The 16,092-nt window shown below is 49.9% G+C and overlaps 2 protein-coding genes across 3 annotated transcripts in view; both read right to left on the bottom strand.

Annotated features, from left to right (window-relative positions):
- Nucleotides 1-255: 255 nt before the first annotated feature.
- On the bottom strand, nt 256-5,276 carry LOC149342189 (uncharacterized). Of its 2 annotated transcripts, none has more exons than XM_089544466.1 (3): nt 5,162-5,276; nt 1,647-2,049; nt 256-362 (listed from the first exon to the last, which is right to left on the bottom strand). In XM_089544466.1, exons 2-3 carry the CDS (start codon nt 2,020-2,022, stop codon nt 340-342), a joined length of 399 nt encoding a protein of 132 aa, XP_089400592.1. In that variant the 5' UTR covers nt 2,023-2,049; nt 5,162-5,276; the 3' UTR covers nt 256-339. The 2 variants fall into 2 exon arrangements, with proteins under 2 accessions (XP_089400592.1, XP_089400591.1); XM_089544465.1 differs by lacking the exon at nt 5,162-5,276 and adding an exon at nt 4,394-4,526.
- A 2,723-nt stretch (nt 5,277-7,999) lies between these two features.
- Nucleotides 8,000-16,092, bottom strand: part of LOC149342185 (uncharacterized) — a 93,326-nt gene continuing 85,233 nt past the window's right edge. The window contains exons 2-3 of the mRNA XM_089544464.1: nt 9,094-9,499; nt 8,000-8,111 (exon numbers count right to left, since the gene is read on the bottom strand). Of these exons, the coding sequence (XP_089400590.1) occupies nt 8,089-8,111; nt 9,094-9,472 (402 nt within the window). The 5' untranslated portion in view covers nt 9,473-9,499 and the 3' untranslated portion in view covers nt 8,000-8,088. The remainder of the gene's footprint in view (nt 8,112-9,093; nt 9,500-16,092) is intronic.

Here is a 16,092-nt window from a genome sequence, read left to right as displayed (position 1 = left end):
AAGCAGAAGTACGTGCTCCCATCAGTTAACAGCTCTTGCACTTCGACATAAGAGGGCAGAGAAATAAGTCTATTTCAATATGTTCAAGCATTCCAGTAATCGCGATTGGTGGTTTTATGTACGGTGCAAGTTACGTATAGACCGACTGCGTAGAGAGCAGGAGCCGGAGCATTATACACAGTGTACCGCAGGTATCCGTATGATGGTCGTGAAAACGAGGCGACCACCAGAAATGACACATGCAAACAACAGAAGTACGTTTTTACTTCTTTATTTCCTTTTCTTTGCTAGAACTTAAAGCGGTTCTGGCGTTGCGGCGCCCAGCCTGGCGTTTCCTTTTCAGTTAGTTCCCTTAGACGAACCTGTTGGCATAAAAATGAACAATGCGTTAAGTTTTTATTTGTGGCAGTTTTCTAACGAAAAACTTGGTGCACAGAAAAAAAGCGAATGATGCAATTGGAGGCTGACATCGCAGCGACTTTGTCGCAAGGAAAGAAATTCAAAGAATGCTCTATCAAACTGGGTGCTTAACAGAGTATGTCGACAATCACAACAGCGAATGCCTTGAATGCGGAACACGTTTACTGTGAGCGCCGCGTTTCCTAGTGGACGCCGGTTATTAAATTACTGAGCACAACAACTTTCACCTGGTAAGTCTTTCAGCATACCTTTTCTAATCGAAGGGTGTAAGGAGCCAGCGCGCTCAAACCAAGGTAATCTATCAGGTACCATGCCAAGAAAAAATGGCACGCTGAGCGGAGTAAATTGGTAAATTGGTCTGCAAGCAGTTTTCGTCCAGCCTAAAATCAGCTACAAGGCTAGCTGTCATGTCTGTAGCGGAGCGTCCATATATACGACATGCTGGGTTTGGAACGCACTGAAACCGCCACCTGAACGCTCTACACTTCCTTGTTCTAATAGCGAACTCATAAAATCTAAACGCTTTCAAAAACTTATTGCACTTCACGTAGACGAAAGGCGCCAGTGTTTCATCTCATCATGTCACGTACCTCGGAAATACGACGTATGGTGGCAAAAAAACAGATTGAAAATTCCTCCGAGCCCTATACGCGCAGTTCTTACATCGAGCATCGCTACAGCCTTTCCCATCGAGTCACAAGCCCGCTTTCAGCAAAAAAAAAAAAAAAGGGGGGGGGGGGGGGTGAATTACGAAATTATACTAATAGAAAACCTTATCCACCGAATTTCATCTTCTTTACAATGAGCCCGTTCTGATAAACAAAAAAAAAACGGAGCTGCCTTACACCGCCACATTACCGCAAGTAGCCGATATTCTAAAGCTCCGCCGCCGCGGTGGCTCAGCGGTTATGGTGCTCGGCTGCTGACCCGAAAGACGCGGGTTCGATCCCGGCCGCGGCGGTTGAATTTCTTTGGAGGAGAAATTCTAGAGGCCCGTGTACTGTGCGATGTCAGTGCACGTTAAAGAACCCCAGGTGGTCGAAATTTCTGGAGCCCTCCACTACGGCGTCTCTCATAGCCTTAGTCGCTTTGGGACGTTAAACCCCATAAAAACCAAAAACCAAAATATTCTAAAGCTCCCTTTCGTGTTGGCACGGGGTCTTCCGGCCCGCGTTCTCGAGACCAGGAGCAAAGTGCTCGGAGCTGAGGCTGAGGGCTGTGCATACCTTGTCCAGTGTGGCAGTGGCCGGCGCGGTTCCCGGGGCGTGCGACGTCCTTCACGACGGTTGCTGTCTTGGCCTGCTTGTCAGCGACAGGACAAGGCTCACCCGCACCGATCTCTTTTACCCCTTGGTCAACGTCGGTTTCACACGACATGAATTCCTGCCACTGGCAGTCGTCGGGCGGCTCTGGCAAGTCTGAGGGGAAATCGAACTTGCGCCGCAATTCGGGACATGGAAGGAATCCGTCTTCGAAGATGTCGCCTCCGGCTTTTCTTGCATCGTCCAAGCTGCGTCCATCCGATGCTGATGGCTGTTGCTGTTGGCGGCTATGTTCACCGTGGCTGGCAGCGGCTTCAGGAATTTGCTTGTGGGTGGCCATTGCGGTGCAGATTCGTGGGTCGATTTCCTGCAACAAGAGCAACGGGATTCACTGAGCCAGCCTCATCGTTCGAGCTGTAGCCATCTGTGAATAATTGCTGTCGCCTCTACATTGTGTAACTATCGAGTCCGATAGCTCAGTGAAATATGAGATGATGAATGGTATTGAAGTGTTGACCGCACCGTGCTCTGCTCATGGTCGGGGTTTTTGCGCCAAGCGTTTCCTTAGCGATGCTCGAGCTTAAACCGCTTCAAGATTAAGTGCGCAGACATTTTGAAGCGATAGATAAAGCCAAGCTCATAATAATAATAATAATAATAATAATAATAATAATAATAATAATAATAATAATAATAATAATAATAATAATAATAATAATAATAATAATAATAATAATAATAATAATTTGTCTTTGAGTAAAGGAAATGGCGCATTACCTGTCACATATATCGATGGACACCTGAACCGCGCCGTAAGGGAAGGGAGGAAGGTGGGAGTGAAAGAAGAAAAAGAAAGGGGTGCCGTAGTGGAGGTCTCCGGAATAATTTCGACCACCTGGGGATCTTTAACGTGCACTGACATCGCACAGCACACGGGCGCCTCTTGCGTTCCGCCCCCATCGAAACGCGGCCGCCGCGGACGTGTTCGAACGTGGGTACACCGGCTCGGTAGGCGAGCGCCTTAATCACTGAGACACCGCGGCGGGTAGCCAAGGTCATCGTGCTAGGGCTCCGTGCTTTCGGATTTCACCTTCATTTGACCTTCAGATACAGCAAAAGAAAGGAAAGGTGCCTAACCGGCACCCTTGGATAGTGGACACCTTAGTCGCGCTTTAAACTACGAAACCGATGAAGAGCGGGAGGTGTGGCAGCTTCGAAAGCGAAAGAAAGGCGCTGAGACAGTGGACACCTTAGCCGCGCTTTAAGCTACAACACCGGTTAAGAGCGGGAGCTTCGAAAGCAAAGGAAAGGCGCATAACTGGCCCCCTGTGACAGTGGACACCTCAGTCGGGCTCTAAGCTACGTGGCGGTAGTGACAGATGTGCGCTGCATGCGTTCGCATTGACTATACGTTGTGGCAGAAACGCGACACTGAACCCATAGGCCGGTGGCGTTCATTGTGTTATGGCATTGACTACGTTTTAGACTTTGTCGATATTATGGCGAAAGCCTTTAATGACTCATACTGTCGTTAGCAGCCGTTTCGGCAGCCGTGTCGACAGCCGTGTCGGCAGATGTGTCTGCGTTTTGACGGGTGTCCACCGAGATATGTGAAACAGTTACTGCGTAATTTCCTTTCCTCAAATACAATTTTCAGTTTCTTCATTACGGCCCCTCTTTTTCTTTCTTCTTTCACTCCCACTTCCTCCCTTCCTGTACGGTGCGGTTAAGGTGTCCACCGAGATGACAGAGAATTACTGCGCTGTTTCCTTTCCTCAAAAAGCGTTGCGTTCAAAGGGCAAAGCATCGCGCCGAACGGTTGGTGGCGTTCCGTGGACTCCCTGGCAGCGCTACAACATACTGTCGCGTTCCACTCCTAAAGGCGAAGCTTAAGCGTAATTAATTACCAGTCAATTAATACTTCGTCATTAATCAGTAATTAGGCATTAATTAATAATTTGTCGTTACTTCGTCATCAATTATGAGTTACGCCATCCAGTAATGACGTCACCAGTGTCGCGTAGGCAAAGTGGCACGGAAAACGCTTTCTCCTCCGCACTTTCGACAGTCAAAGTGCCCCCTGAATTTTTAAGGGAAGGAAGTGCGCATAACTGGCTGCCTGGGTCAGTGGACGCCTGATTGGTTTGGTTCGGTTTGTTAGAGTTTAACGACCCAAAGCGATTCAGGCTATGAGAGACGCCGTAGTGAAGGGCTCCGGTGACCACCTGGGGTTCTTTTACGTGCGCTGACATCGCACTGTACACGGGTAAATTCGGCCGCCGCGGCCGGGATCGAACCCGCGTCTTTCGGGTCAGCAGCCGAGCGCCGTAAACACTGAGCCACCGCGGCGGGGCAGTGGACGCCTTAATCGCTCTAATAGGTACGCGGGGTGGTAAGAGAGAGAGAGAGATGTGGGCTGCATGCGTTAACGCTGACAACGTTGTGGCGGACACACGGCACTGCTACAAAAGGCCGCAGTGTTCAATGGGTGAGCAAACTCGCGTTCAAAAGCAGCTGGTGGTCTGGGCTTTGCAAGTAGCCGCGGACTTCACCGACTTCCAGCCACTTCACGAGACCAAGAGCCAACCCAACTATCACCAAGTCTTCACAAACCCATTCTGTACCCTCTGCCACCACCCCAAAGCCACTCTAGACCATATCCTTTTCCTCTGCCCGGCGGATCCTCCCCCGCGGGGCCTGGAGCACCTTACCACTTGGGAGCCTTGGGAGACCCTACTGCGTTCTGAGGACCCGGCCAAGCAAGCCATCGCCACCGGCCGGGCTGCCAGCGTCATGAGCCTCCGGGACATAAACGTTTGAGTGCAGTGGGGCCGTGCGGGGACCCACGGACCTGTGTGTCCCAAACTACCCAGTTGTAAATAAAGTTTTCACCACCACCACCTAAGATAGGGCTCATTATTCATTTACTTTACCACCACCACCATCAACCATTAACTGCCGGAACGCACTCAGCGTTACAGACGCCAAGCAGCGTATAGCTGTCCGACGCGCCATAGCTTTTGCTCTCTAACCAGGTTCGGCAGAAGTCAAACCGCAGCTAATTTTTAGTGGAACAAGATACGAACCAAAGGGGTGGCAGGGACATTCGTATTGGGTACCTGTGGTTGCAACTGTGACGACTTCTGCAACACGCGATATGTCCTCATCTTACCGTACCACGCAGACAGGAACGCTGCATAAGCAAAGTGCACGGGCCGCGGCAGGGAAGCAGATGGGAAACGTCCGCAATAAATCTAAACTAATAACCAGTCGCTCTTCTGTGCACACGTTATAAAAACGTTTCCAGAAGCGTTTTCTCGAGCGCCTCTCAAAATTGGAGTTCGTATTAGTCCTAACTAACGTTCAGGTGCTCCCTCCTGAAAGCGGTGAATGAAAGTATTCACCCATTTGCTTCAAATCTCGGTCACTGACTTGTGCCTGACGATTGCAAGAAAACAGAAAGCGTAAGCTCGACTTACCAAGACTCTGTCGCGTTCCGTGTAGCACAAACTTGAAACAACAGATATATGAAAGCCTGTTAATGATGATGATGATGATGATGTCCTCAGGATAAATGGCACATAGCCACGGCGGGGGATTGGCCAGGGTGCATAGCGGATACAAACACACTCATGTACAGGGAGTGGAGTATATTTAAAATTTTGGGACGCAGAGCTAGAATTTGTACAAAACAAAAAAATACGGAGAAGGAAAAGTTGTGAATTCACATTCTAGCAGAGGAATCTACCAGATGAAATTATATAATCGTGAATAGAATCGCACGCTGGTTTCAGGGCATATCCCTTGGCGCTTGCCCCGAAGGATAAGAGAATCGGAATAGATAGAGGTAGCCCAAGCCGAGCGAGGGGGATTTCCAAGTAAATTCTACGGAGAGCAGCGAGCCGCCGGCAAGAGAGGAAAAAATGTTCTATAGACTCAATTTTGCCACAAGACTCACAAAGGTTGGATTTCGAAAGCCCCGATCGGCATAAATAAAGATTTAGCCGCGGTATCCTGCAGCGCAAAAGGGTCATGGACACCTCACATTGCCTCGAACTGCACATCCGCACACTGTTGCCTCTGTTGTTGTTGTTGTTGTTGTTGTCTTATAGATAATGGCGCGCTGCCGCACGAGCTTACAGTGCAACGAAGAAGTTCACGCGCCGAAAGCGCGAATATCGGTTTTGTACGAAATCACAGTGCAAGGCATTTTACAGCTGATTCGCACGGTGGCGAGTTTTAGACTACTATAATGTTATTAAAAAAAAGAATTCGAAAAAGAAAAGTTTCCCGGCCCGTGCCACTAAGCATAGCGGGAGCTTAATCCAATGCGAAGTACACAAATAACACAAATAACAAATAATAATAACAAGAAATATCAGGAAAGAAAAAGTAAAAAATAAAAGGTAGATAACGTTTCTTTTTTTTTTTTTTTGCTGGGATGGCTTAGCTAATGAAATTTATGAGATATAATAAGCATGCTGAGGAGCCCGGACTTCAGTATGTTCGCTCGTGGTGGGAAGATGAGGAAGAATTTCAAAAAGGTGGAGGGAAAATGATAGTTCAGAACCTTGGCTGATGCTTCCGTCTCTGGCGGCATTTGGGATATACGACTGGAGGCTGATCGGAAAAAGTAAATTTAAGGAAATGATAAGTGCCTTCCGTCCCTCCCTCCCTCCCGTGCAATGATGGGTGCTATGGATACTAGGTTTTGATTCATCTGGCTCTAAACTTGGAGCGTTGCTTCACTTATTGTCTACATGGGTCCTTGTAGTTTTGAGAAAGGTTTGAAGCTACGGTTGTGATATAGAATAATTATGCCAAGGTGGTCTAAGAGTGTGGAGGTAGTCTCCGTTGTTAAATGTGATAATTGTCTAGTGTTGCGTGTGCTTTGAAAAGGAGCGTATTTTGTTTGCTGTTTGTTTGTTTTGTTTGTTTGTTCAGACTAACACGTAAGCCTTCGGCAGCCTATAAGTCGTACCCTGCAGAGAGAAAGTTGAAGCACCGCCATCGTTGTTGTTATTGGTTTAGAAGAACGTCAATTTGGGCTAGATGGTGCATTATTTCAGACAGAAATGGTAATAGCGCTGTTATTGTTGGTAATAGGTAATAGTGTCGTTATTGTTGGCCTCTGTTAGACCGGAATGTTGCAGATTTTCGCCTGGTCGCCTTCGTCTATCTGCAGTTCAAGGCGGAAGAGGATAGTGCCCGCATGGTTAGCGCTATATCTTCGGGGATCGACCAGAGGGCAACCTAGGAGGCAGGTGGGCCACTCAGGTCACGTGACCTTGCGGCATCCTGACTATCTGCCCACTGTGGCAGGTGGCAGTTAATGACTGGTTGCTCGGGAAGAGCAACCTGGGCTACCAAAAACCCCTCGCTGGAAGCACCTGCCGTCACCGGAGCATCACTTAACCGCTGCAACAGGAGTAGTGAGAGGACCCCCAGGGATCTATGAATGTTAAGTAGAGAATGACCTTCTGCATATATGTTAATAACTCATTACACTATCTCGTCATACCCTTGAAGTGGAGCTTAAGTGTCTCCACCAATTTTTGTTTGACAAAGCTTGCATCTTCTGTATACACCACTGTGGACAATACCGTGAACAAAAGTTTGACGTCTACTGCAAGGCTGCCTACCGCTCCATAGCCATTTGCATGAGCCGTTTGACAGCAGCTGCGCAGTGGGCGTGAATTGAAAACAAAAACAAAAAAAAATGGCAATGGGCCTCACACCGAACCTCCAATACTCCGGTGCGGCCAAGGTGTGCCACACCTTTTGCTTGTCTACTGCTTCTTTTCTTGACTGTTACTCCTGGAGTAGCGTATTGCCTTTGTGGTGCATTGAGTAGCCAAAGGCTTAGGTATGCCAAAGCAAAACAGTGAAGCAATCTGAAAGCTTGCGTCAGGTTTAGATATTTTGCATGCTCGATTTCATTAGAGCTAGACTGTCGCAGCTAACTTTGGTAGCTGCGATTCGAGGAAAGCACAAGAAATGTAATCTGTCGCACAAATGAGCGTTGTCATGTGGCTCTGTGGTATTAAACTATTGAATCAAAGCTACAAATGAACCCGGGGATGTGTGAGATTAAATGCCCTGCAAGCAGAAGCACTTGCTCTCATTAGTTAGCAGCTTTTGCACTTCGGCATAAGAGGGCAGAGAAATCAGCTTTTAGTGCGGTGCAAGTTACGTAAACCCGTTGCGTGGAGAGCAGGAGCCGGACCATTACATACAGTGTACTGCAGGTATCCGTACGATGGTCATGAAAACCAGGAGACCACCATTAATGACACATGCAAAAAACAGAGGTACGTTTTTACTTCTTTATTTCCTTTTCTTTGCGGGAACTTAAAGCTGTTCTGGCGTTGCGGCGCCCGGCCTTCTCTCAGCGTGGCGCTTGCTTTCACTTAGTTCCCTTAGAAGAACCTGTTGACATAAAAATGAACGATAGGTTATGTTGTTATTTGTGGAATTTTTTAAATCAAAAACTTGCTGCGCAAAAAAAAAAAGAACAAATGATGCAATGAGAGACTGACATCCCAACGACCTTGTCACAAGGAAAGCAATTCAAAGAACGCTCTATCGAAGTGGGTGCTCAATAGGGTATGCCGATAATCACAACAATGAGTACCTTTACAGAGGAAATCATTGACTGTGAGCGCCGCGTATCCTAGCTGACGCCGGTTATCGCTTATTAAATTACTGAGCACACCTCTTCTAACAGAAGGGGGTAAGGAGCCAGCGCGCTCGAACCAAGGTAATCCCTCAGGTACCACGCCCACCAAAGATGGCACGCTGAGCGGAGGTCTGCTGACGGTTTTCGTGCAGCCTGAAATCAACTATGAGGCTAGCTGTCATGTCTGTAGTGCCCATATACGACATGCTCGGTGTGGAACGCACCGAAACCGCCACCCGAACACCATACTCTTCCTTGTTCTCATAGCGTACTCACAAAATATAAACTCTTTCAAAAACTTTAGTTCGCAGAAAAAAGGCGCCAATGTTTCATTTAATCATGTCACGCACTTCGGAAATACGGCGTATTGACTGCGTGGCGGCCAAAAACCAGACCGAAAATTCCCCCAAGTGCTATACGCGCAGTTCTTACATCGACCATCGCTCCATCCTTTCCCATCGAGTTACAAGCCCGCTTTCAGCAAAAAAGAAAGGGGGGGGGGGGGGTTGAATTACGAAATTATACCAAGAGAGAACCTTATCCGCCGAATTTTATCTTTACAATGAGGCTGTTCTGATAAACAAAAAAAAACGGATCTGCCTTAAACCACCACATTACCGCAAGTAGCCTATATTCTAAATCTCCCTTCCATGTTGGCCCAGAGTCTTTGCCGGACCGCGTTCTCGAGACCAGGAGCAAAGTGCTCGGACCGAAGCTGAGGGCTCTGCATACCTTGTCCAGTGTGGCAGTGGCCGCAGCGGTTCCCGGAGCGTGCGGCGTCCTTCACGACGGTTGCTGTCTTGGCCTGCTTGTCACCGACAGGACAAGGCTCACCCGCGCCGCTCTTTTTTTCCCCTTGTTTAACGTTGGTTTCACACAACGGCGTGGATTCCTGCAACTGGCAGTCGTCGAGCGGCTCTGGCAAGCCCGAGATGAAGTCGAACTTTCGCCGCAATTCGGGACATGGAAGGAAACTTTCTTCGAAGATGCCGGCCCCGTCTTTTCTTCCATCGCCCCAGATGCGTCCGCTTGATGCTGTCGGCTGCTGCTGTTGGCGGCTATGTTCACCGTGGCTGGCAGCGGCTTCAGGAATTTGCTTGTGGGTGGCCATAGCGGTGCAGATACGTAGGTCGATTTCCTGCAACAAGAACAACGGGATTCACTGAGCCAACCTATTCGTTCCAGTTGAAGGTCTCGGTGAATAATTGATCACGCCGCAACATAGTGCACCTATCGAGTCTGATGGCTCGGTGAGATGAGATGAGATGGAGGAGGAGGAGGAAGAAAACCTTTATTTCTATGTACAGTGAGAGGTCGATGGGGTCAGTCGGAAGGGGCCGCCCCTTACAAACACTAGGAGGGATCCCTAGTCCGGGATCCCTGTAGCTTCCGCAGCGGCCCGGGCTCTAGCTACCAATGCCTGTTGGGCATGGAGTTCGGAGCAGCCGCGCAGAGCAGCTTCCCAGTCCTCTCGAGTGGGGCGGAGGCGGGGTGGGTAGGCAGGATTGGAAGGGCATGCCTACACCATGTGGTAGGTGTTCGAAAACTCCTCCTCACAGTGCGGGCACGCGCCCGAGAAAGAAGAATTGAAGTTTAAGTACTGCCGGGCACAGTACTGTATTGGTATACAGGCGGAGAAGCCAGCGCTCCTCCCCCCTGGTGAGGCCTTTACAGGGAGGAGGATAGAGGCTATGAAAGTTTTGATAAAGAGAAGTGATCTCTCTAAAGGTGGTGGCCGGATTGAAATTGTATTCAGGATCTGGCTGCGGATGAGGCGATGCCCGGTGAGTAAGCGCGCGGGCGGCAGCATCGGCTGCCTCGTTCCCCTCAAGACCCGCATGAGCCGGAGCCCACACAATGTTACGATGAGTCGGAAACCCTGTGTACTCGCATGCGTGGAGGATTTTGAAAGCACGGTCTGGAATATACCAGACCAGCGAAAGAACGAGACACCAGGAGAAGAACACAGGACACAGGAATATACCCTTGCTCAATATTGCGGCAGGCGCCCCTGGAGTCCGTGACAATGACTCGGGACTCTGGATCTGCGGCAGCCAGTGCAATGGCGATCCCTTCCGCAAATGTAATGTTTAGGGCACGGAAAGTAAGGCCCTGAACTGTAGTGTTTTGGTGGATGATGGCCGCCGTGTACCAACCCCAATGGTGTGGGCCGGCCGCATCCACATAGAAGACACCTGGCTTATGGCCATATTGTTGAGAAATAGCCTCCGCCCGCGCGAGATGGCGACCATCATGGGTGTCTGCAGTCATGTTCTTCTGAAGGGGTCGCACCTGGAGTGCAAAGCGCCAGGCTTCAGGGATGCGGACCCGTTCTTCTGTCTGTGTTCCGTAGGATATGTGTAAGCGGGCCAGAAGGGAGCTCCCCGCAGGTGTTTTGCTCAGGCGCAAGTATTGATTGTTAAGATGAGCTTCTCGTAACTCCTCCAAGGTGTTGGTCATCCCCAGACCGAGGAGACGCTTGTTGGACGTCGTTATGGGGAGGTCGAGCGCTCTCTCATAAATCTTGCGGAGAACTACATCTAAGGCGTTCTCATCGCATTTGCGTAGGTGGAGGTAGGGAGCCGAATATAAAATCCGGCTGGTTACGAATGCATTGGCCAGCCGCCGGGCATCTTTGCATAGTAGTCCCCCCCTTTTATTGGATACCCGGCGGAGCATCCGACCCACCTGGTCCCCCACCTTACGTAGCTTGTTTAGAGTAGTGTCGATCTTGCGCCTACTATGAATTAAAAGCCCCATTACCCGGATCTACTCGTGTTCTGGTATCAGTCCGCTAAGTAGGGAAAGGGCAATTTTGGTTGTGCAGTTTGAGTTGGGGCGTATGTGCACAAATTCCGATTTGCTCTGGGAGCATTCAAGGACACAGCGACGAGCGTATTCGTCCACAATAGCTGCCGCTTGTTGCAGGTTGGTCTCGATGCCTCCAACCGATTATTGTGTTGCCCAGAGGGTGACGTCGGCCGCATACAGAGCGTGCTGCACACCGGCGACCTCTGCCAACTGGGTAGGGAGCTTCATCATGGCCAGATTAAATAGTAATGGCGAGAGGACAGCTCCCTGTGGGGTCCTTCGTCTTCGTGTGCCAAGTTGATATGGGCCATGTTCTGTGTCTTGTAGCCCGATATAGGATTGGCGATCTGTAAGGAATTGTTTGATATAATTGAAATTATTGCGCCCACAGTCTGTTTGCGACAAGTGGGAAACGATGATCTCGTGGGTCACATTGTCGAAAGCCCCCCGCAGGTCAAGTGCGACGACTACTTTATCATTGTTGGGGTGCTCGACGGCGTCGAGAATCTCCTTGTGAAGTTGCAACAGGGCATCTTGTGCGGACTGATGTGGGCGGAAACCGTACATGGTGTTTGCGAAAATGTTTTGCTGTTCCAGGAAAGCCTACAATCTGTCGCGGACCATAGTCTCCATCAGCTTCCCCACACACGAAGTGAGGGAGATGGGCCGTAGGTTGTCGGTGTTAATGGCTTTACCTGGCTTGGGAATGAAAGTTACTAGTGCTGTTTTCCAATCTATGGGGAGTGGTGTGCCTCCAATCCAGATAGTGTTGAAGTAATCGAGGAGAGTTTCGTAGGCGGGATCTGGGAGGTTTTCAACAAGCTTTATCGTCACCTTGTCCGGCCCGGTGCTGTACCTCGCTTCATTTTAGCCAGGGCCGCTTTTAGGTCATGGAGCTGGAACAGTTGATCCAAATCCGCGTTCTCGGAACCTGCATAAAAGTACGCCTGACCACGGGGATCCTGGATTATGCTCAAATATTTGTCGCGGAGCGCATCGGCCAGTTTGGCCGTGTCTCCAGTGAAGTTATGTATAGCCCTTTGAAGCTGTTTTTGCGTCTCAGTAAGGGTTTGTGCCGGATCAATAGGGGCGTGGAAGCCGACACTACATTTGCCGAGCTGCACTGTTGCATCGGTGCACCCAGTTGGCGTCGGCGAGTTGGGCCGCGTAGTGAGCCGCCTGTTGGGTGATTTCCGCGATGCGAATTTTGAGTTTCCGATTGTGTTTTTGACGACGCCAGCGGCGGACTAGGCTCTATCGTGCCTCCCAGAGGTGGAGGAGGTGGTTATTCACCGCAGGGCTTGCCTCTGAGAGTTGAACATTTTGCTCGACTGATTTCAAGTGGAATACTAGGTGTTGGGACCACGTTGAGTATCCTTGGTCCATTATCGATTGAGGATTAGTGTAGCTGCTCCTAAGTTTGGTCCAGTCGGGTAGTTTTGCATTGGTCTGTTGTCTTTTGAGTGGCTTGGTATGAATTGTAGTGGTAATTATGCAGTGGTCGCTACCGAGGGATTCCTCGGTGTTCCTCCAATCTGCATAGCGAATATTTTTCGTAAAGGTGAGGTCCAGACACGTATCGCGAGTAACGGAGTTACCTATACGAGTGGGTTGCGCGGGATCCGTGTGAAGAGTGAGGCCCAGTGTGGAAACAAGCTCCGCCAACTTGCGTCCGCGTTTCTCTTCACGTGTGTACCCCCTAAGGGGCTGTAAGTCCCCAACGATTATGAGGGGATCCCGATTCGCGACCTTCAAAGCCCGGCTGAAGATATCTGCAAATGGAACATTTGGTAGCTTTGGGGGACAGTAAATGTTGAGTATGCGCAATGGGGGGTCCTGTTTGCCTAGCGGAAGGATCGTCACCATTACATAGGAGAAATTAGCGCTAAGATCCAGGTCAACCTGGGAGGCCGTGTAATTTTTATGTACGCAGAGGCAGCTCTGCGCATCCTGCTGGTACACCGTGTAATTGGCAAGGGTGGCGCCATTTCCTGGCTCCTGAAGGGCCACCACAGCAGGTATTTCTGGGAAAGTTGTAAGGAAAAGGCGTAGATCGGCTCGCTTGGTGCGTGCGTTGAATCCGCGGCAGTTCGACTGTACAATCTGAATAGAGATCGAATTGGTTCGCGGATGCTTCCTATTTCTAGGGGCGCCCGCCATGATCAAGGGTAGAGTTGTGAGTTTGGAGAGATGAGGTTTGAGAGCCAGTGGCTCCAAGGAGAGGAGCGTCCTCTATACTGGGGATGGCACAGGTGACCTCTTCCTCTTCGCCGGTTATCCGACGCCTAGACGCTTTGAGCTGCCGGCCCGCGAAGGTTTTGAGCGGGCCAGCGCGCTTGGGGGAACGCGGGTGAGTTGAGCGAACTGAGCGGTCATGAGGTTTGGTATAGATGCCGCAAGGTGGCCAATTTTGTTGAGTGCCGACGTAAGTGTGGCATTGATTTGTGTCTCCAATGCGGATATTCTGGAGTTAACTTGAGTTTCGAGCGCTCTCGCCTCGAGTGCCGCGAGGGCGTGCGCAGCCTGTCCTGAAGGGGTTGCGTCGCTTTCCATTGCCTCTGCTGCGGGTGGGGCAGAGGTGTGGTTGGGGGAATTTTGGCGGGCCTCCGCTACTGCGAGGCGCTTTGCACTGGACAACGGTTAACCCAGAGGCGACTAGATGAGATGGAGAGTGGTATTAAAGTGTTGACCGCACCGTTCAATGCTCATGGTCGGGGTTTTTGCGCCTAGCGTTTCTTTAGCCAGGGTCGTGTTTCAAACCACTTCAAGATTAAGTACACAGACACTTTGAAGCGAAAGCTTCACTGCGCTAGGTAAAGCCAAGGTCACCCTGCTTGCATATTTCACCTTCATTTGACCTTCGGATAAAGCAAAGGAAAGGAAAGGTCAATAACGGGCCCCTCTGCGACGGTGGACACCTTAGTCGCGCTCTAAGCTACGAAACCGATGAAGAACGGGAGCTTCGGAAGCAAAGGAAAGGCGCAGAACTGACCCCCTGAGACACTGGACACCTCAGTCATGCTTTAACCTACGTGGAGGTAGTGACAGATGTGCTCTGCTTGCGTTGGCATTGACAACGTTGTGGCAGAAACGTGGCACTGAAGCCACAGGCCTTCGGCGTTCAGTGTGTTCATTGGCGTCGGCGTTGACAACGTTTTAGACTCCGATGATTTGAAGGAAAGGAAGTGCGCATAACTGGCTCCCTGGGTCAGTGGATGCCTGAATCGCGCTTTGAGGTGCGTGGGGTGTTGAGAGAGATGGGGACCGCATGCGTTAGCGTTGACAGCGTTGTGACAGACACGCGGCACTGCAGCAATAGGCCGCAGCGTTCAATGAGTGCTCTCGCGATCAACCATTAACTGCCACCTGCCAGGATGGTAGAATGAGCGCGCTGCCTATCCGGTGTCTGGAATGCACTCAACGTTACAGACGCCAAGCCGCGTCTATAGTTGCCCGATACGCCATAGCTTTCGCTCTCTAACCAGGTTCGGCAGTAGGTAAACCGCAGCTAATTTTTAGTGGCGTGAGATACAAACCCAAAGGGTGGCAGTGACATTCGTATTGGGTACCTGTGGTTGGAACTGTGACGACTTCTGCGACACGCGATAAGTCATCTTACCGTACCACGCAGACAGGAACGTCGCATAAGGAAAGTGCATGGGCCGCGGCAGGGAAGCAGATGGGAAATTTCAGCAATAAATCTGTACTACTAACCAGCCGCGCTTCCGCGCAGAGGTTATAACGTTCCAGAAGCGTTTTCTCGAGCGCCTCTCAAACATGGTTTGGTTTATTGGGGTTTAACGTCCCGAAGCAACTCAGGCTATGAGGGACGCCGTAGTGAAGGTCTCCGGAAATTTCGACCACCTGGGGTTCTTTAACGTGCACTGACATCGCACAGCACACGGGCCTCTAGGATTTCGCCTCCATCGAAATTCAGCCGCGGCGGCCGGGATCAAACCCGCGTCTTTCGGGTCAGCAGGCGAGCGCCGTAACCACTGAGCCACCGCGGCGGGGCCTCTCAAACATGGAGCTCGTATTAGGCCTAAGTGACGTTCGGGCGCCCGTTCCTAAAAGCAGTGAATGAAAGTACCCACCCATTAGCTTTAAATCTCGGTCACTGACTTCTGCCTGACGATTGCAAGAAAGCTGAAAGCGTAAGTGCGACTTACCAAGAGGGAACCACGCACTAGGAACAACGGAGAGACCAAAGCCTGTTGTTGCCTCTGCCGCGCGAGCTTACAGTGCAACGAAGAAGTTCACGCGCCGCAAGGGCTAATGTCGGTGTTGTACGAAATCACAGTGCAAGGTATTTAACAGCTGATTCGCACGGTGGCGAGTTTTTGACTACTATGGTAGGTCTAAGAAAAAGAATTTGAAGAAAAAGTGTCCCGGTCCGTGCCACTAAGTATAGCGGGAGCTTAATCCTATGTGAAGATGAAAAACAGCTCATAATAATTAAAAAGAATTTTGCCTAGCAGAAAAGAAAAAAAACAAAAAGAAAAGGTGAATAATGTGTTTGTTTGTTAGTTTGTTTGTTTGTTTTTTTACTGGGATGGCTTAGCTGACGAAAATTATGAGTAAGCATAAAGAGAAGCACTGATTTCGGTATGTTCGCTCCTGTCCGGCAGATGAAGAAATTCAGAAAGGTGGATGGTAAATGATAGTTGAGAATCTTAAGTGTTGCTTCCGTCTCTTGCGGCATTGGTGATATACGACTGGAGGCTGATCGGACAAAGTAAACTTAAGGAAATAATAACTGCCCTCCCCCCCCCTCCCATGTAATGATGGGTGCTATGTTTTGGCTGGGATTTATCTGGCTTTAAACTACGAGCTTTGCTTCACTTATTGTCTACATGGGTCCTTGTAGTTTTGAGAAAGGTTTGAAGCTACGGTTGTGATATAGAAGGATTATCCCAAGGT

This window comes from Amblyomma mixtum, chromosome 5 (assembly GCF_055824585.1).
Source record: "Amblyomma mixtum isolate Tamu chromosome 5, ASM5582458v1, whole genome shotgun sequence".
Classification (NCBI taxonomy): domain Eukaryota; kingdom Metazoa; phylum Arthropoda; class Arachnida; order Ixodida; family Ixodidae; genus Amblyomma; species Amblyomma mixtum.
The sequence above is the reverse complement of the archived record's forward strand: the minus strand, read 5'-3'. Positions and strand labels throughout refer to the sequence as shown.

What these genes read in the sequence shown, in the direction of transcription:
- LOC149342189 (XM_089544465.1), bottom strand. Translation starts at nt 4,492, where the DNA reads ATGTCCCGGAGGCTCATGACGCTGGCAGCCCGGCCGGTGGCGATGGCT. An exon ending in TCTCCCAAGGCTCCCAAGTG is followed by an intron (nt 2,050 to 4,393) that starts GTAAGGTGCTCC and finishes CTCTTGTTGCAG; the next exon opens with GAAATCGACCCACGAATCTG. An exon ending in CCACTGCCACACTGGACAAG is followed by an intron (nt 363 to 1,646) that starts GTATGCACAGCC and finishes TTATGCCAACAG; the next exon opens with GTTCGTCTAAGGGAACTAAC.